General features: G+C 42.9%; 1 protein-coding gene across 2 annotated transcripts; it reads right to left on the reverse strand.

The window, feature by feature from the left end:
* Positions 1–5,006: 5,006 nt before the first annotated feature.
* LOC143925024 (nmrA-like family domain-containing protein 1) lies at positions 5,007–18,832 on the reverse strand. 2 transcript variants are annotated; one of them, XM_077449594.1, is made up of 5 exons: positions 18,750–18,832; positions 13,470–13,711; positions 11,245–11,494; positions 8,483–8,673; positions 5,007–5,232 (listed from the first exon to the last, which is right to left on the reverse strand). In XM_077449594.1, exons 1-5 carry the CDS (start codon positions 18,787–18,789, stop codon positions 5,053–5,055), a joined length of 903 nt encoding a protein of 300 aa, XP_077305720.1. In that variant the 5' UTR covers positions 18,790–18,832; the 3' UTR covers positions 5,007–5,052. The 2 variants fall into 2 exon arrangements, with proteins under 2 accessions (XP_077305720.1, XP_077305719.1); XM_077449593.1 differs by lacking the exon at positions 18,750–18,832 and adding an exon at positions 15,648–17,034.
* Between the last annotated feature and the right edge of the window lie 1,824 nt (positions 18,833–20,656).

The raw sequence follows: 20,656 nt of genomic DNA on the forward strand, positions 1-20,656 counted from the left end.
AATCACAGCTGATCACATGATCAAAACAAAAGCTCGGTGATCGCTTTTCTTTTCTCCTCGCGCTGACAGCGGAGGAGGAAAAAAAAGCCGATCACCGGCTCATCTTAAAGGGACATCGGTCCCGAAACGGAAGAGGCAATTATGCCTCATATATGCCATATGAAAGTGCTCACAAGTGCCACCTATCAATGCCCACAAGTGCCACCTATCAATGCCCACCAGTGGTGCCACTCAGTGTCACCTAGAAGTGCTGCCTATCAGTGTAACCGATCAGTGCCCATCACTGCCACCCATTAGTGCCCATCACTGCCACCTATCGTTGCCCATAAGTGGCACCTCATCAGCGTACATCAATGATGGACAAAAATTACCCGTTTTAAAATTTTATAACAAAATAAAAAAAAATATTTTATTTGGTCTTTTTACATTTTTTTTTTAACAAAAAATAAAAATCACACAGGTGATAAAATAGCACCAAAAGAAAGCTTTGGGGGGGGAAAATGATAAAAATTTAATTTGGGTACAGTGTTGTATAACAGCACAATTGTCATTCAAAGTGCATCAGCGATGAAAGCTGAAAATTGGTCTGAATAGGAGGGGGGTTTAAGTGCTCAGTAAGCAAGTGGTTAAGCTACCACTAAACCTAAATCAATATGAACTAACCTGTATTGGTATAAATCGGGAGGCAAAAAATGCCTTCCTATATTACCTAGGGAACACCAGAAAAAAAGGGGGGTAGGAGGGGTGTATAGACACCCTTTCCCTAGAGCCAGCATTCACCCTAAGGTTATTAGTGAGCTTTAAATATATGAAATAAATGTGGGCATCTGCAAATTACTAGTTATTAGTGACCCCATCAACTAATAATGGGTAAACCTAAATAAGTGGCAGGGATAATAGGATAATACAAGAAGAACTACCGGTAGTTTGAACTATACCACCCATGGAGGGACCTACTTAGCTCTACTTATCAGAGATAAAGCAATTGAGATTGAAATCTGCATTCAATCCATTTGGCTTAAGAGATTTCATCTCATAAATCCACCATGATTCACTTTTACTCAATTACTTCATTTTATCTGACCCCCTCCATTGAATATGGTATTTCTCGATGCCCCAGAGTCCCAATACACGATCACCCATAAGGGCAGCAGGGCCGAGGACTTGCAGATGATTTTGTGACCCCCCCCCCCCCCCCCGAGGACGGATATGTGTAGGTTCAAGTTCATCACCTGTATGCACCAGGGATAGTGTATTCCTAAATGTGAGTGGAATAGTTGCTTGTGTTTTAAATAAATTTTGTTTTACAGTATTACACTATGCTAGTTCCTTTTTTACCTTTATGTTGCCATCCTATATGAGAGATCAGGCTTGCAGGAGTTCACTGTTGGCAGCTTAAAGATCGTGGATCGAGACCCCAAAAGGGAAGGTGCTACTTGGTCCAATTGGTATAGTATAGTGTGACTGGTGGAGGGTCCACATGGTGTTAAGTCACTCATTTGTTATGATTCACTGTTGGATTGTGTGTGGATGGCATTGGTTCACAGAGGATATCACTGGATTAATGGACTTTGTCTGACATATACCGTATCCCACAAAAGTGAGTACACCCCTCACATTTTCATAAATATTTCATTATATCTTTTCATGTGACAACACTGAAGAAATGACACTTGTCTACAATGTAAAGTAGTGAGTGTACAGCTTGTATAACAGTGTATATTTTCTGTCCCCTCAAAATAACTCAATACACAGCCATTAATGTCTAAACTGCTGGCAACAAAAGTGAATACACCCTTAAGTGAAAATGTCAAAATTGGGCCCAAAGTGTCATTATTTTGTGTGGCCACCATTATTTTCCAGCACTGCCTTAACCCTCTTGGGCATGGAGTTCATCAGAGCTTCACAGGTTGCCACTGGAGTCCTCTTCCCCCTCCTCCATGACGGCATCAAGGAGCTGGTGGATGTTAGAGACTTTGCACTCCTGCACCTTCTGTTTGAGGATGCCCCACAGATGCTCAATAGGGTTTAGGTCTGGAGACATGCTTGGGCAGTCCATCACCTTTACCCTCAGCTTCTTTAGCAAGGCAGTGGACGTCTTGGAGGTGTGTTTGGGGTCGTTATCATGTTTGACTACTGCCCCGCAGCCCAGTCTCCGAAGGGAGGGGATCATGCTCTGCTTCAGTATGTCACAGGGCATGTTGGCATTCATGGTTCGCTCAAAGAACAGTAGTCCCCAGTGCCACTAGTACTCATGCAGCTCCAGACCATGACACTCCCACCACCATGCTTGACTGTAAGCAAGACACACTTGTCTTTATATGCCTCATCCTGTTGCCACCACACACACTTGACACCATCTGAACCAAATAAGTTTATCTTGGTCTCATCAGACCACAGGACATGGTTCCAGTAATCCATGCCCTTAGTCTGCTTGTCTTCAGAAAACTGTTTGCAGGCATTCTTGTGCATCATCTTTAGAAGAGGCTTCCTTCTGGGACGACAGTCATGCAGACCAATTTGATGCAGTGTGTTATGTATGGTCTAAGCACTGACAGGCAGACCCCCCACCCCTAAACCCCCTGCAGCAATGCTGGCAGCACTCATATGTCTATTTCCCAAAGACAACCTTTGGATATGATGCTGAGCACGTGCACTCAACTTCTTTGGTCAACCATGGCGAGGCCTGTTCTGAGTGGAACCTGTCCTGTTAAACTGCTGTATGGTCTTGGCCACCGTGCTGCAGGTCAGTTTCAGGGTCTTGGCAATCTTCTTATAGCCTAGGCCATCTTTATGTAAAGCAACAATTCTTTTTTTCAGATCCTCAGAGAGTTCTTTGCCATGAGGTACCATTTGAACTTCCAGTGACCAGTATGAGAGAGTGAGAGCGATAACACCAAATATAACACACCTGCTCCTCATTCACACCTGAAACCTTGTAACACCAATAAGTCACATGACACCGTTGAGTGAAAATGGCTAATTGGGCCCAATTTGAAAATTTTCACTTAGGGGTGTACTCTCTTTTGTTGCCAGCGGTTTAGACATTAATGGCTGTGTGTTGAGTTATTTTGAGAGGACAGCAAATTTACACTGTTATACAAGCTGTACACTCACTACTTTACATTGTAGCAAAGTGTCATTTCTTCAGTGTTGTCACATGAAAAGATATAATATAATATTTACAAAAATGTGAGGGGTGTACTCACTTTTGTGAGATATGCATATGTGTTATAAGTTTTGTAACCACTAGAGGTCACTGGAGGCACATACCACTTTCATTTTGATATATTTAATATATTTTTGGTGTCATGTGCAATACTCCCACTAGGGGTCACTTATTTATTTTGTATTTACACCACATTTTTTTGGAAAAGAGGGAGCCTTCACATATTTTTCTTTTTACCCTGGTCTGCTAATAATAGTTGGTGTTATGCAGTAACCTCTCAGATTTAATATATAGCACTTACTTTATATTAGTAGTGCAGAAGTACATTTCCTTGCATATAAGCCTTTAAAATGAATACTTTCGATTTTTCACATTTGTATGCCATAGACTTTAACGTTGTTTGCATGTTCGCACAATTTTTTTTGTCTGTTCGCATGTTCTGGTGCGAACCGAAATGGGGGGTGTTCAGCTCATCCCTACTGACAATGCTGCTGTTCAAATTTGCCCCTTGTGCTCCTTCATCTACAGTGGTGTGTGTATAATACAGGTGATGTGTTACTGGCCAGATCACCAGGGGAAAAAACCTAAAAGATGAAAACGAATGGAGCCACAACATCTAATGTTTGGTAAGCTGCAATATATTTTTGGCTTTGGGTTTAATACCACTTTAATGAAAGGGTCTCTTTGAATTTTCTACACAACTGTGTAGTGCAAGGGCCTCCCTGATTGGATAAGAATTGAAAGGGTTATCCAGTTAGATCCTCATACTTTAAGTTTATTTGCAAGCCTAAAGGCAGCTGTGTGAAATCTGCACAATTAGACCGTAACTGGTGTGGCTGGCATTAGATTTACAAACAAGGGGCCTACCCAAATAATCTGTTCAATTTATATACAGACGGGCCATTGTACCACACAATTATTGGTAAATCTAATGGTGATTGTAAGGGCCGGTTCACACAGGGGGCGATGCGAGGCGACACGACTTGCCTCGCCGCGACCTGACAAGTCGCCCCCGTTCTGTACAATGGAACCGTTCTGAGAGGAGCGACTCAGAAAAAAGGTTCCTGTACTACTTTTGGGCGACCTCGGGGCGACTTGCATTGACTTCTATACAGAAGTCATTTGCAAGTCGCCGCTGAGGTCGCGGCAGGTCGCGGCGAGGCAAGTCGATGTCGCCTCGCATCGCCCCCTGTGTGAACCGGCCCTAAGAGAACGTGACATGTATGACCGGCTTTGGGGAGATCTTATTACTGTAGTCCCCAGTACATAAAGGGCCTGAAGATCCCTCAGTTCTTTAGACTCATCTATGACTACATTATCATGTTTGAGTGGACTGGCCCTTTGATGTATTCTTTGTTTTATACCAGCCTTTCTCAACCTTTTCAACACAGAGGAACCCTTAAAATAGTTCTCTGGTCTTGAGGAACTCCTGCTAAAAATTAGAAATCTACAACTCATGATACATTAGTGTGATGGTCAGTGGGAAGAATGGTCCTTACAATTGTGGTCAGTGGGAAGAATTCCCCCCTTACAGATAGCTAAAAAGATCAATGGTGTCGGTGGGAACTTATCTGAGAGGCAGAAATTGCCCAATGCTGAAGGAACCCCTAGCAACCTCTGGAGGAACCCTAGGGTTCCACGGAACCCTGGTTGAGAATCACTGTTTTATACTGTATATCATATACATAAAGATAAACTCAATTCAATAATTAAATATGGTATAGTCAAGCGTGAGAATATTTCTCTACGTTCTACTGTCACCAGCCAAGTGTGGATCCAACTGTGTCGGTTAGATGTTAGATAAAGACCACGGAATGATTAACACTATACAATAATATACCTGGCTCACTGTTTATTAAAAAAAAAAATATTTTCCATTGTTTTCACTCTTTACAGAATTCAGCCTTGTTTTCCTCCATCCAAGGGCGGAAAGCCTTGACCTTGGAGTTAAGCTTGTGGGTCATTTCCACGTCTCGTTCTGGTCTCGTCATGTAGAACCGAAACATGTCAGCCACGTGCTTCACTCCATGGGCGAATCGCTTCTCGAAATCATCAGGGTGGATCTGAAGGTGCAACGTAGATATATGATTAGGAACTAATTCTTGTCCTTCTGGACCCTCTCCCTCCTAGCAACCCATACAGTTCATTGAATTAATCCACAGCCCCTTCTTTCGGGAACCCCTAAGGTCACACCTATTTGGCTCCATTCATGCTAGACCAACTATAGGGGGGAGAACTTGATCTTTTTTATATGTTATTCAACGGATGATCCCCAAATACTCTAACATGATGTTATGTAACATTCAACACGGGTTCCCTTATGCCCTGTACACACGGTCGGACATTCTGATGACAAAATCCATCGGATTTTTTCAAACGGATCTAGGCCTAAACTTGTCTTGCATACACACGGTCACACAAAGTTGTCAGAAAATCTGATCGTCCATAATGTGGTGACGTAAAACACGTACGACGGGACTATAAAGAGGCCAGTAGCAATAGCTTTCGTCTCGTCATTTATTCTGAGCATGCGTGGCACTTTGTGCATCGGAATTGTCTACATACGATCGGAAAATTTAAACAATCGGATTTTGTTGTTGGGAAATTTTAGATCCAGATCTCAAACTTTGTGTGTTGGAGAATTCGGATGGAAAAAGTCAGATGGAGCCCACACACGATCGGAATTTCCGACAACACAGTCCGATTGCACATTTTCCGTGGGAAAGTCCAACCGTGTGTACAGGGCATTACAGTGGAAACCAATGATTGAACAACCCAGGAACCAGGCAAAAGACCTTTTCAGACTCTAGCCTCCCTTATTAGCCCATTTCCTGTGCCCCCCAATCACTGTCTCTAAGTTTTAAATACATTTTTAAAGCGTAACTCATTTGTTGAGAAATAAAACATTCATTGGGTGATCAATATACATTATAGGGATTATAACAAACTATGTTGCAGATTCCTACCTTTTGTTATTCTGAAGAGAATGTGTGTTTCTCTGTGCCAGTTTTGAGTAGGTCTAATGGTTGCGGTTTCATAATTAACTGTCAGGTCTGGAACTACAGGGCACTAATGAGGAAATCTGCTGGACCTGCATCCCTTTAGACTGGTTCCTATTGAAAGTATCTCTCAAAAAATGACATTTTTGTTGGAGGGGATGCCTGAAATCTGACTTGTATCTTAGGCAAGCTTCTGGGAAAATTGCTGAGCCAATCATGCAAGCAGGAAATGGTGTTTCTGTGGAGTGGTCAGTACCCATTGTGTAAGAAAACCCCAGGTAGCCATATTGCAATGTTTTCTCAGAAAATTGCACTCACACAGTGCTCAGTGGGTGAGGGCTTGCCAGGTGCAGTGGTAGAGGAAGCTGCCGGTGGATCCTATGATGTTCGCCATGGGCGCGGGTGTCAGCTGAAGCTGCAGCCTCAAGGTGACTCAGGAAGATGTTGGCTCGGTCTCTCGGCATGGAGGTATTCCGGAGCTGTCAGGTTGGGTGCCACCTACCACAGTGTTTGGCCAATTAGAATGTATTTCAGAGGCAAGACCACGCCTCCTTCATCAGCTGGTGTTCTGCCGAGAACTGTCCCCCCATCGGATAGTGTCTGTCCTGTACTGCGCAGGCGCAGCGCTTGCACAGTACAGAGGACAAGGAGATGCCAAAATTCTCCGAAGATGAACGGCGCCTGTGCACTTGATAGTACCCTCTGCCCTGAGTCCAGGTTCAAGCCCCACCATGCAAGTGGACATACGGTAGATGATATAAAACAGCACTTAGTAACAGGGCCCCTCGCCACGATTCGGGTACAGCCTCACTTCGCTCCTCAATTTTTTATTCTAGCTCTATGTCCACTTGGATGGTGGGGCTTGAACCTGGACTCAGTGTGCAGGTGCTGTTCATCTTCGGAGACTTTCGGTGGGCTCCTTGTCCTCTGTACTGCACAAGCGCAGTAGAGGGCGGACACTATCCGACGGGGGACAGTATTCGACACGACACCGGCTTCATGTCCAAATACTGTGGTAGGCGGCACCCAGGCTGACAGCTCCAGAATACCTCCACACCGAGAGACCAGCGTCTTCCAAAGTCCCCTTGAGGCTGCAGCTTCAGCTGACACCCAGCGCTTGTGGCGAACATCATAGGATCCACTGGCAGCTTCCTCTACCACTGCACCTGGCAAGCCCTCACCCACTGAGCACTATGTGAGTGCATTTTATATTGTCATCATTTTGTTACCATTTATTAAAACGGTGCTGCACTAAGAATGGTTTGGCGCTTCTCTCCTTTTCCTTGACCTCATGTTTTCACAGTCTCCGGGTCCCCAGCCCACTCCTGAAGCAGCCTCGCCATCACTACCAGCCAATACTACAGAAACATTCTTATAGGGTTCATCCTTTAAGGCCCGTACACACAATCTGAAAATCAGAAGAAAAATTTAGTCCGACGAACCATCTTATGATTATCAGATTGTTAGTACGGTGCTTTCGACAGCGATTCCGGTTTTTCGGCAGACAAAAGCTGGATGTGCCAACTATAAGATTTTTGTTGGATGTGAACACAACGTTCACTTTTTGTTTCATTAGTAAAGTTTCCGTACAAAAAAAATGGTAAGAGCAAGACTACGCATGCTCAGAAACAAAAGAATACATACAAAACTATTCAACACATTACGTCACTTCTGGCGTTGTAGTCTGTCGTCTGAAAATATAGTGAGTAATCTCTTCACTTTCGACATGAGACTAGTATGCCACAAAATACAGACGAACGGTCGTCCGAAAATCTGATCGTGTGTACAAGGCATTAGACTTTTATTTTTTTTATTTTTTTTACCAAGAGTGATTTTCTTTGATCTTTTATTCATTTTTCTTCTAAAGATTGGCGTTTTTTTACATAATTAACACTATACATGGGAGTTTGTGTGTTTTTTATCTATGCAAAAAACTTACGTGAAAAGTTTTGAATTTTACTATACCACAAAACCTTTTGTAAAAATCATTAAAAAAAATTCTATCAATATTACTTGAAATAGATTATGAAGTAACTGACTAAAGGTGTCACACTTGCATCAGCTGGCCACGTGGGAAGTTGACCCTGACTGTCTGTAATTAAATGTATGAAAGAGTCAAAATGACATAAGACAGGAATTTGTGTCAGTCATCTTTGTTTCAAATTTGAAATTTCAGCTGGTATGTGAGGGATGACATGAATCAGTACAGATAAGGCTTCCTACTTATAGCACAGCTTAGAGCATTGTGTAGATGACTGGAAATCTGTTAAAAAAAAAGGCTATTATATATGTATATATGTAAGGTGATTGTTACCTTGGCATCCTTGATGGTCTTTCCGGTGACTTCAGACATAATATGTGCGTATTGTGCCACTGTTAACTTTTCTGCGCTGAGTCCGATATTCTTCCCGCCATAGTGAGACGGATGCTTCAGGATGGTGACAACACATGGACCTAAATCCTTTACCGACATGCCATCCAGGGGGACATCACCCATCGGCAGGTCTAATATCAACATAGATAAAAAAATTAATTTCAGCTTTATTCAGGCAGTGTCCAGCTTTCGCTTCTCTCCTCTTTCTTTCTCCCTCCCCTTATTTTTTATTTTTTTGTTTATTTCCAGTATTGATCTGGCCTAACATTTTCAATTCTACATACAATTCATTTAGTCCCGCCCCCGCGGAGCTTCCTCCCGCTGCAGTAGTTAATGGCATACAGTTAGATACCATTTTAATAAAGACATTGTTCTTAGGTTTATTCAATAAGCCAATCTCTCACTCCTGAAATCCCTTAACAGCTAAATAGATGATTTATATTCTTTGTTCCCATTTTTCTAAGCAAAAAAACTGAGGTACAGTATTAAGTACCAGGGATTTCAGTGTAGCATAGGCAAGGTTTTAACCTCACCACATGAAATTAAGAGCTCATGGGAAGGACAACAGATAGTTTTTAAAACTTGCAGTGTTTTTAACCACATGAGACCCCAGGTCATTTTTCTCTATTGCATTTCTGAGTGAAAGAATGTTTGTTTATTTATTGATTTCTTTATTTATTTTTCATTTTAATTTGACAGCAGATTTTGATTAAAAAAAAAAAAATATATATATATATATATATATATATATATATATATATATATATATATATATATATATATATATATTATTTTTTTATTATTTTTTTTCTGCTGATTTAAAGGATATCATATACGGTAAGTGTGATTTTTTTTGTAACACAACATAGTGGTAAAGCATAAAGTGAAGGTTTGCATTTTACTTTAGGACAGAATTATTCCCCTTTCTCATGTTACGTTGAATGCAATAATTTATTTGTATACATCGTTAAATAAGATTATGTTGAGTTGATGAGGGTACAAATTAGCACAGTGGCGACTTTTTCACAGGTTTTCAAAAACTAAAATTTTTTATGTCTTTTGCTACCCTAATTTAGTTTTTAGTAAAACTTTTTTTTTTTTCAATTTTAGATTCGATAAGTGGAGACCCGACCCAGATGTAGCTCTGCAGCAACAGATCCCCTCTAGTAATGATCTATTGCTGACATCAATCTTACAACACTAGATCACTATAGGAGTGATCAGTTGCTGCTGGGAGAGGCAAGAAAGGGTGGCTTCAGCTCTGCACAAGGGAAAGTACAATGGTGCCACACATGGGGGGTTATTTCCAAAAGGCAAAAGTTGGAAGTAAAGTCGCTGTAGATCCGAGGGGGACATGCAAGGAAAATAAAAAAAAACAGCATTTTAACATGCACATGATTGGATGATAAAATCAGCAGAGCTTCCCCTCATTTCAGACCTACCCCTCAGATTTAAAGCGACTGCACTTCCAAGTGCACTTGTAGCACAAAGTGGATTTGCCTTTCTTAAATAACCACCATGGTGTCAATGTGGAAGCATTGGGGTTGATTTCCTTAAACTGAAGAGTGCAAAATCTGGTGCAGCTCTGCATTGCAGCCAATCAACTGCTAACTGCAGGTTGTTCAATTAAGCTTTGACAATAAAACCTGGAAGCTGATTGGTTTCTATGCAGAGCTGCAGGAGATATTGCACTCTCCAGTTTTAGTAAATCAACCCAATCGTGTTTACAGTCATCTGCTACAAGATCCTCAACCCCCACCCCGTGTAGCATGATCACAAGCCCAGGAGCTGATAATCTCAGCTCCTGAGCTTAGTGTTGGATGCTGACTGTCACTGGCAGCCGAAAGTTCCAATCTAAATGCAGGCCATAGGCATGTGCAGGGGGTGTGCCGGGTGTGCCCTAATCACTGTGTGTGGCGCAGATTCCCCCTGCTGATATTTCACCAAAGCCCCCCAACAGGGCTCCTAAAAAATTGTAAAAAATACATTAATAAAGGAAGTAAAGATAAAAAAAACTACTGACACCATCCACTCCCCTACAGACAAGTCCACTGCTCTACTAACACTGTCCATGTTGTAACACATTTGGGGTGCAAACCCTAATGCAATAGGCTGCGCACACCTATGATGCAGGCTGTCACCCACAGGAGCCACTGAGTCCTGAAGCCATTTTAAAATGGCACTCAGGACGCATGTGGTTAAAGAGACAAAATATGGAGAAAAGTGCATGTTTTGCAGCGATCTACTGCACATGGTTTTAAATGGTCACTCAACTTGTATGCCCTACTGGTAGCCTAAGACCAACATCCTTGGGCACCATCCTTGTTCCAAAAATCTGCATAGTAGCCAATCTTGTTATAAAAACAAACTGGGGGTTATTTACTAAAGGAAAATCCACTTTGCACTGCAAGTGCACTTGAAAGTGCACTTGGAAGTAAAGTCGCTGTAGATCCGAGGGGGACATGCAAGGAAAATAAAAAACAACGTTTTAGTTTGCACATGATTGGATGATAAAATCAGCAGATCTTCCACTCATTTCAGATCTACCCCTCAGATTTAGAGCGACTGCACTTCCAAGTGCATTTTCAAGTGCGTTTGCACTGCAAAGTGGATTTGCCTTTCATGAATAACCCCCACTGTCTTCCATCATACAAAAAAAATAAAAAAATTATAATAAAAAAATAACATTTTCAGCTACATACTTAAAGCATAGGATTTCCCATCTTCGCACTTATGGGGCTTATATTCGCCAAGGAAGTTCTCGTAGTAGAAGGGAAGCCTCACGCTGGTCATGTGACATCCAATGTGTCGGAAATATTCCTCCACTTCTCCTTTGCCGTCAAAATGATGGACGCCCAGTTTTCCACTGGTCAGTTTTTTCACGTTCTCAAGACCGCTGTACACCACTTGCTTCAGGCCCAGGCGCTTGGCAAGATCGGCCACCAATTTTCCCTAGGAGAGAAGAGGACAAAGCAGTTCCTCAAAGTTAAGGGAAACGGACTGACGTCTGAGATCAGCAGACTCTAATATGGTCAGTCCGATCTGTGGTGATTCTACAAAGAAGAATTTATTGATACAAAAAGTAAAAAAAAAAAAAAACATATGTACCTCTCAACCTTCTGAGATTGGAAAAGGGGAAATCTTTTGGCACAGAGTATGTAGATGAAGGACACACCCATGTCACCACCAGATCAATTGAACTTCAAACAAACAGCTAAATACACATATGAATCACACATATGGGAGCCGATTCATCTGCCAAAGGATTTGTCTCTGTCCATCCAGTCTTGAGATTAACACAGCACAGCTCTGTCTGACAGGAGAGGAGACCTGATACATATCCGCTGCAGTTCAGCAACACATACAGGTTTCGGCCTTCCCTAGTCCAGCCAGTGAAAGAACAGTAAAAGTATAAGAAGCAGACCGATGATCAATCTTTCACTTTACTCTCTCATCCTATCAACTAGCTCATTGCTGGCACAACTTATTGGCTGCTTGAGCTACTTCTCCCTTTGCCAGTCTGAGCTTACCAGTGGTTTCAGCAAAGATTTACAGATATTTCACATAAGATTCCATTAAAAAACATCTGTTTATGTATTACAACAAGCGCCCTATATTTAAGCAGCGCTTTACATATACATTGTACATTCACATCAGTCCCTGTCCCCAAGGAGCTTACAATCTAAAACCCCTAACTCACATTCATACATACACATACTAGGGCCAATTTAGACAGGATTCAATTAACATACCAGCATGTCTTTGGAGTGTGGGAGGAAACCAGAGTACCCAGAGGAAACCCACGCAGGCACAGGGAGAACATGCAAAGTCCATGCAGGTAGTGCCGTGGTTGCAATTTGAATCGGGGACCCTAGTGCTGCTAGGAAGAGCTAACCACTTGGTGGTGGGTGAAAGCTGTGTGTATCTTGGGTGAAAACATTAACAAATAGACCTCCAGGTAGGAGTGTGTTATTCCACTCTTTATTCTCCTCTACTCTTCCTTATATTAGCATTTAAAAATAATCCAAACCAAAGCATGAACAGAAGGCTTGACTAAATGTCTGGTGCAATATAAGCAATGTTGGCAGTTAAATAGTAGATGAATTTATACAAATCTCTACCCTAAAGCCAGAGATAGCCAGGAAACTAGAATTTTCTTAAAGAGGTCAACTATGGTAGTTTTAGTATCCCTTCCCTGTACTCTTTCCAATGTATATTGGTGATACTTTGCGGTATATTATTGCAATTCCCATTAGCAGGGCTCTTTTTCTTAGAGAATAGGTGCAGGTACCCCCCCCCCCCCCCCCGGTCACCCCTTGTCTCCATCCTTCCCCACCCACCCAACTCTAATCCATATCCCTTGATTCCAACCCCTACCCACCTCCCAGTACCGTCACGTTTAGAGAGTACAGAACCAAGTATACATTTTGTGGTGTAAAAAAGTAATTTGTATGGGATTTGTTAATGATAAGAGGAAAGTCGGTAAAAGTACAGCTCAAAGCTGGAGGATTACACTTCTCCCTGCCGGTGTCCAGAATGTGAAAGCAGGCATCGGCACCCTGTGACCAAACCCCAGAGTGAAGGGCGAAACATGTCCGGCACATGGCCGGAGCAGCACTGGCTGAGGCCATACACAGCCACCTTTACAACTGAAGCACTGGGTCAGTTTTAGCGGCGTTTTCATTTTACATAAGAAAGTCAGTAAGATAAATTCCCTGCAGCCAGCAACAATAGACCCCTCCGAGCAACAATATATTCCCCGTGCAATAATAGATCCCCCCCCAACAATAGATTCAACAATAGAGCCTTTCCAGCAACAATAGATCCACCCAACCACAATAGACAACCCCAACAACAATAGATCCTTCCCAGCAACAATAGACCCAACGTTCCAGCTGAAAAAAAAGCCCTGCCCATTAATGTTTACCTGGGTAATTTCCTTGTTATGGTCAGAGTGGTGGTCCGATGCATTGGTGACCACAAAAGCTCCATGAGCTCCTTTTAGCGCAGCTTCCAAACTCTTCTCATTGTCCAGATCCCCAGCTACCACCTCTGCGCCGGCTTGCTTCAGCTTTGCAGCATCTGGTTTGCTGGGGTCCCGGGTCACTGCTCTGACCGCAAAGGTGCGGTCTTCCAGTAGAGCACAAGCCACTGAGTTACCTTGGGCACCTACGAGAGAAAGTGACCCCATTAATGTAATATCTTAGTTATAATACAAGTGTGGTGGACAGAGTCAGTCCTTGGCTTTATATTTACTGTATCTTAGAATAGCCTCTCTCAGCCTTTTTACCCCAGAGGAACCCTTAAATAATTTTAAAGTTTTAGGGAACCCCTGTTAAAAATTATTTACTACTACTGCTCACAGTACTGTAGCACGACCAGTAAGTTGTAGCGTTAATCTAATCATAAAAACTGAGCTCTATATAATCATGAAATTAAAGTAAAAACAAATTATACTTACTAGAAAGAAAGAAAAAAAAGAGTGAAAATGCCCCCCCCCCCCCCCCCCCTACATTGAGAGTCATTGGAGAAATGTCTCCTTAGATTGGATGTCAGTGGAGAAATGTCTCCTTAGATAGGTTGTCAGTAGAGAAGAGTCCCACTTACATTGTAGATCAGCAGAAAAGGGCTTCTTACATTTATAGTCAATGAGCTGAGAGACATGTCCCATTGGTGGAAAACTAGAGGAAGAATATCCTTTACATTAGCAATCAGTGGAGACCCCCTCCTTACATATCCTTAGACTGGCAGTCAGTGGAGAAAAACCCCACTTACATTGTAGGTCAGCAGAGAAGGTCTTTTTACATTTATGATCAATGAGACAAGGGAAATCTCATATTGGTGGACAGCTGGAGGAAGGCTATCCTTTACTTTAATGGTCAGTGGAGAAGCTCCCCTTTTACATCTTGTTATTATTATTATTGATTTATATAGCGCCAACAGTTTATGCAGCGCTAGAGTGGTAGTCAGTGAAGAAGGGTCCCATTTACATTGTAGGTCAGCAGACAAGGGCTTCTTACATTTATGGTCAATGAGCATCTCATATTGGTGGACAGCTGGATTAAGAATATATCTTACTTTAGTAAACAGTGGAGAAGCCCCTCACTCCCTTACATTGATGGTCAGTGAAAAAAATGCCTTCTTAGATTGGTGGTCAATGAAGAAGGGTCCCACTTACATTGTAGTTCAGCAGAGTAGGGCTTCTTACATTTATGGTCAAAGAGCCAAGGGGAATCTCGTATCAATATCTTTTACTCCCTTTGCCCCCATAGCTTACCTTGATAGTCAGTGGACAAATGTCTTTACGATGGTGGACAATTGGAGGTAAAATGTCCTTTACCCTAGTGGTTACATTAATGATTAGTCAAGGAATCACTAGCAACCTCTAGAGCAGTTGTCTCCAAACTATGGATTGGGGGCCGGGTGTGGCCCTTTGTTTGCCTTTATCTAGCCCTTGAGGCACTATTCCACCAACTGATACCAATGACGGAGCACCATTCCCCCTACTGACATCACCAATGGGGCACTATTCTTCTCATTGATATCAACAGTAGGGCACTATTGCCCCCATTAAAACCAAGGATGGAGCACTGATGCCAGGGCATTTCCTACTGCCATTGACCACAGTCCAGCCTTTCTAAAGCTTTAAGCATAGTAAACTGGCCCTATACTTAGAAAGTTTCTAGAGGAACCCTAGGCTTCCATGGAACCCTTTTGAAAAAGACCGTATTGGGTACTCCAACATCAGGCTCTCCCTGACATAATTCCTGACCACTTGGAAGTTTTGAGTGTTCCTATCCATCTTCATGTGCTCCAGCTCCACCATTTGCATTCTCCGTAATAAAAAAGTAAAAAACTTTCAACTGTCAACGAGAGGGAAAGACCCTCAACAGGTACAACAGGTGTACAGGAACTTGCAGAGATTGCACTAATAGAGTCCCATAATGATTGAAGAGACTGTCTAATAGTTGAACTCTGAAGATTGTACTAAACACTGGTGAGATTTGGGTAGCTTGTAGATTAATCTACATAGTAACAACCCTACAGGGTAACAGTGCTGACCACTGAGCCTCTGTGCTGCTGCGACATTCAGTCATTTACTTACCAGTGGCCCCAAAAACCACGATGATTTCCTTTCCAGCCATGGTGAATGAGTTAAGAGACGAGTGGTAATAAATTAACCAGAAGACAAAGAACCCTCAGCTTTATATAAAATTAAGGTGCCCCTCCTTCTCCCACTTGTCTATTCATGCGGCCCATGTGACTCAGCACCGCAAATATATTTCCCAGGCCAAAAAGTTGAAGCTGGTCCAGATCTCCAGATCCAGATCTGCCCGGAATGCAGAGTTTTGTTCTCTGATTTCATAGCCAATTATGTATTGATCCCTGTGCACACAATCCGGGGTGCAGTGTTTTACCTGTGGAAGCCCGCCAGCCAATCGAAACCTTTGTGGTTAAGATGCAGCGCTCTTCCATAACATTATTGTGAAGGTGATGAGATTGACGAGCAAAAATAAGGATTATAAATTACTGAAGCAAACAATCAATGGGCATGGTTCTATATGTTAAGACAAATAAGGTTTCAATGTGTGTAATTTAGGATTATCTGTTCATGGAGAAAGTAAAAATAATAAAAAAAAAAATTTAAGTTGAACTCTAAGAAAAACAATAAATGTAGGTGAACAATGGCCATCTTATGGCTTACCTGAAACATGCTCTGCTTTATGTAACCACCTATCAATCCATCCATCAATTTTGGTTAAATTATGCCCATGGCCCTGCTCCTCTAATTCATACAACTAGCAACCAATACCCGCCCCATAGCACAGGGTGACCAGTGGTGTATCAACCCCTCCTGGTGCTTAGTCTGTAGTCCTGATGTCATAGATCAGTGGTTCTCAACCTTCCTAGTGCCGTGACCCCTTGATCAAATTTGCCAAGTTCTGGGGACCCCTAACAGTAAAAATATTTTCGTAGGGTGGGTTGTCAGCACACAAGGCAAGACAAGAATTTGCACCCCTAACCCATGGATATTTAGTGCTCCACAAGTCTCTTCCACTTGTACAGTATTAAAACCCCTTATGGTACATTTTAGGGTCTACCGCTCTTTCTCTTTGTTCTCCTTTCTTTCCCTTTTAGCTCTCTCTATCCTAATTTCTTGTTTGTTTTTTTCCCATCCCTCTCTCTAGCCGTCCATCTTGTTCTTTCTCTTATTCTTTCTCTCCCTTTTCTTTGTTCTTCCCCCTCTTTTCCTCTCTCTTCCATGTATTCTCTATTTTTATTCCTTCTCTTACTCCTTTTTGGGGGGGGGGGGGGATGAGTGGTGGGGAGTTGGGATGAGTGGCAGTGCTGGTGTGGAGTTCTGATCCTAGGTTCTAGGTGCTCTTGATCAAGGTCATCTGCTGATCTGTAATACAAGTGTGGTGGGCAGAGCGAGTTCTTGGATTTTTATTTATTATCAACCTTTTCACCCCAGAGGAACCCTTAAATAATTTTAATGTTTTAGGGAACCCCTGTTAAAAAGTATTTACTACTACTGCTCACAGTAGAGTAGCAAGACCAGTACGTTGTAGCGTTAATAATAAAAAAACTGTGCTCTATCTAATCATGAAATTAAAGTAAAAACAAATTATACTTACCAGAAAGGGAAAAAAGAGTGAAAATGCCCCCCCTACATGGAGGGTCGGTGGAGAAATGTCTCCTTAGATAGGTTGTCAGTAGAGAGGGGTCCAACTTACATTGTAGATCAACAGAAAAGGGCTTCTTACATTTATAGTCAATGAGCCGAGAGACATCTCCCAGTGGTGGACAACTAGAGGAAGAATATCCTTTAATTTAGCAATCAGTGGAGATCCCCTCCTTACATATCTTTAGACTGGCAGTCAGTGGAGAAAAACCCCACTTACATTGTAGGTCAGCAGAGAAGGACTTCTTACATTTATGATCAATGAGACAAGGGACATCTCATATTGGTGGACAACTGGAGGAAGGCTATCCTTTACTTTAATGGTCAGTGGAGAAGCTCCCCTTTACATCTCCTTAGAGTGTCAGTCAATGGAGAAGGGTCCTATTTACATTGTAGGTCAGCAGACAAGGGCTTCTTACATTTATGGTCAAAGAGCCAAGGGGACATATCATATTGGTGGACAGATGGATGAAGAATATATTTTACTTTGGTGATCAGTGGAGAAACCCCTCACTCCCTTACATTGATGGTCAGTGAAAAAAATGCCTTCTTAGATTGGTGGTCAATGAAGAAGGGTCCCACTTACATTGTAGTTCAGCAGATTAGGGCTTCTTACATTTATGGACAAAGAGCCAAGGGGCATCTCATATCAATATATTTTACTCCCCCTGCCCCCATAGCTTACATTGATGGTGAGCAGACATGTCTATACAATGGTGGACAATTGGAGGTAAAATGTCCTTTACCCTAATGGTTACATTAATGATTAGTCAAGGAACCACTAGGAACCTCTAGAGCAGTTGTCTCCAAACTGTGGATTGTGGGCCGGGTGTGGCCCTTTGTTTACCTTTATCTAGCCCTCGAGGCACTATTCCACCAACTGATACCAATGACCGAGCACCATTCCACCTACTGACATCAATGGGGCACTATTCTTCTCATTGATATCTACAATAGGGCACTATTACCCACATTAAAACCAAGGATGGGGCAATGATGCCAGGACATTTTCTACTCTCAATGACCACAGTCCAGCCCTCCTAAAGCTTGAAGGATAGTAAACTGGCCCTATACTTAGAAAGTTTGGAGACCCCTGTTCTAGAGAAACCCTAGGCTTCCATGGAACCCTGTTGAGAAAAACCGTATTGGGTACTCCAACAGCAGGCTCTCCCTGCCATAATTCCTGACCACCTGGAAGTTTTGAGTGTTCCTATCCATCTTCATGTGTTCCAGCTCCACAATTTACATTTTCCGAAATAAAAAAGTAAAAAATACTGTCAACGAGAGTGATAGACCCTCAACAGGTACAACAGCTGTGCAGGAACTTGCAGAGATTGCACTAATAGAGTCCCATAATGATTGAAGAGACTGTCTAATAGTTGAACTCTGCAGATTGTACTAAACACTGGTGAGATTTGGGTAGATTGTAGATTACCGTAATCTACATAGTAACAACCCTACAGGGTAACAGTGCTGACCACTGAGCCTCTGTGCTTTTGCAACATTCAGTCATTTACTTACCAGTGGCCCCAAAAACCACGATGATTTCCTTTCCAGCCATGGTGAATGAGTTAAGAGGCGATTGGTAATAAATGAACCAGAAGACAAAGAACCCTCAGCTTTATATAAAATTAGGGTGCCCCTCCTTCTCCCACTTGTCTATTCATGCGGCCCATGTGACTCAGCACCACAAATATATTTCCCAGGCCAAAAAGTTGAAGCTGGTCCAGATCTCCAGATCCAGATCTGCCCGGAATGCAGAGTTTTGTTCTCTGATTCCATAGCCAATTATGTATTGATCCCTGTGCACACAATCCGGGGTGCAGTGTTTTACCTGTGGAAGCCCGCCAGCCAATCGAAACCTTCGTGGTTAAGATGCAGAGCTCTTCCCTAACGTTATTGTGGAGGTGATGAGATTGACGGGCAGAAAGAAGGATTATAAATTACTGAAACAAACAATCAACGGGCATGGTTCTATATGTTAGGTCATATAAGGTTTCAATGTGTGTAATTTAGGATTATCTGTTCATGGAGAAAGTAAAAATTACAAAAAAACTAAATTAAAGCTGAACTCCAAGAAAAACAATAAATGTAGGTGAACAATGGCCATCTTATGGCTTACCTGAAACATGCTCTGCTTTATTTAACCACCTATTTACCACCTATCAATCCATCCATCAAGCTTGGTTAAAGAATTCCCCTGGCCCTGCTCCTCTAATTCATACAACTAGCAGCCAATACCCTCCCCATAGCACAGGGTGACCAGTGGTGTATCAACCCCTCATGGTGCTTAGTCTGTAGTCCTGATCAGTGGTTCTCAACCTTCCTAGTGCCGTGACCCCTTGATCAAATTTCCCAAGTTGTGGGGACCCCCAACATTAATAATATTTTCATAGGGTGGGTTGTCAGCACACAAGGCAAGACAATTAATTTGCACCCCTAACCCACGGATATTTAGTGCTCCCCAAGTCCCTTCCACTTATACAGTATTAAAACCCCTTAAGGTACATTTTAGTATGCACCGCTCTTTCTCTTTTTTCTCCTTTCTTTCCCTTTTATCTCTCTCTATCCTAACTCTATCCTAACTTCTTGTTTTTCCTCCTCATCCCTCTCTCTAGCTGTCTTGCTTGTTCTTTCTCTTATTCTTTCTCTCCCTTTTCTTTGTTCCTCTCCCTCTTTTCCTCTACGTTCCATGTATTCTCTATTTTTATTCCTTCTCTTACTCCTTACTCCTTGGTGGGGGGAATGGGATAAGTGTCAGTGCTGGGGGGATGAGGCAAAGACTCCCTGGGGTCACTGGGAGGCATTGCCGCTCTGGGGTCACACAGAGGCATTGCCGCTCTGGGGTCACACAGAGGCAATGACAACCTGGGGTCACTGGGAGGCAATGACACCCTGAGGTCACTGGGAGGCAATGACGCCCTGAGGTCACTGGGAGACAATGACGCCCTGAGGTCACTGGGAGACAATGACGCCCTGAGGTCACTGGGAGACAATGACGCCCTGAGGTCACTGGGAGACAATGACGCCCTGAGGTCACTGGGAGACAATGACGCCCTGAGGTCACTGGGAGACAATGACGCCCTGAGGTCACTGGGAGACAATGACACTCTGGGGTCACTGGGAGACAATGATGCTTTGGGGTCACTGGAACGCAATGACGCCCTGGGGTCACTGTAACGCAATGAAGCTCTGGGGTCGCTGGAATGCAATGACGCTCCAGGGTCACTGGAATGCAATGATGCTCTGGGGTCACACAGAGGCAATGATGCCCTAGGGTCACTGGAAGGAAATGACGCTCTGGGGTAACTGGGAGGCAATGATGCCCTGGGATCACTGGGAAGCAATAATGCCCTGGGGTCACTGGGAGGCAATGACGCCCTGGGGTCACTGGGAGGCAATGACGCCCTGGGGTCACTGGGAGGCAA

The sequence above is a fragment of the Lithobates pipiens genome, unplaced genomic scaffold (assembly GCF_037356315.1).
Source record: "Lithobates pipiens isolate NorthernLeopardFrog02 unplaced genomic scaffold, aLitPip1_a1.2 Scaffold_22, whole genome shotgun sequence".
NCBI lineage: Eukaryota > Metazoa > Chordata > Amphibia > Anura > Ranidae > Lithobates > Lithobates pipiens.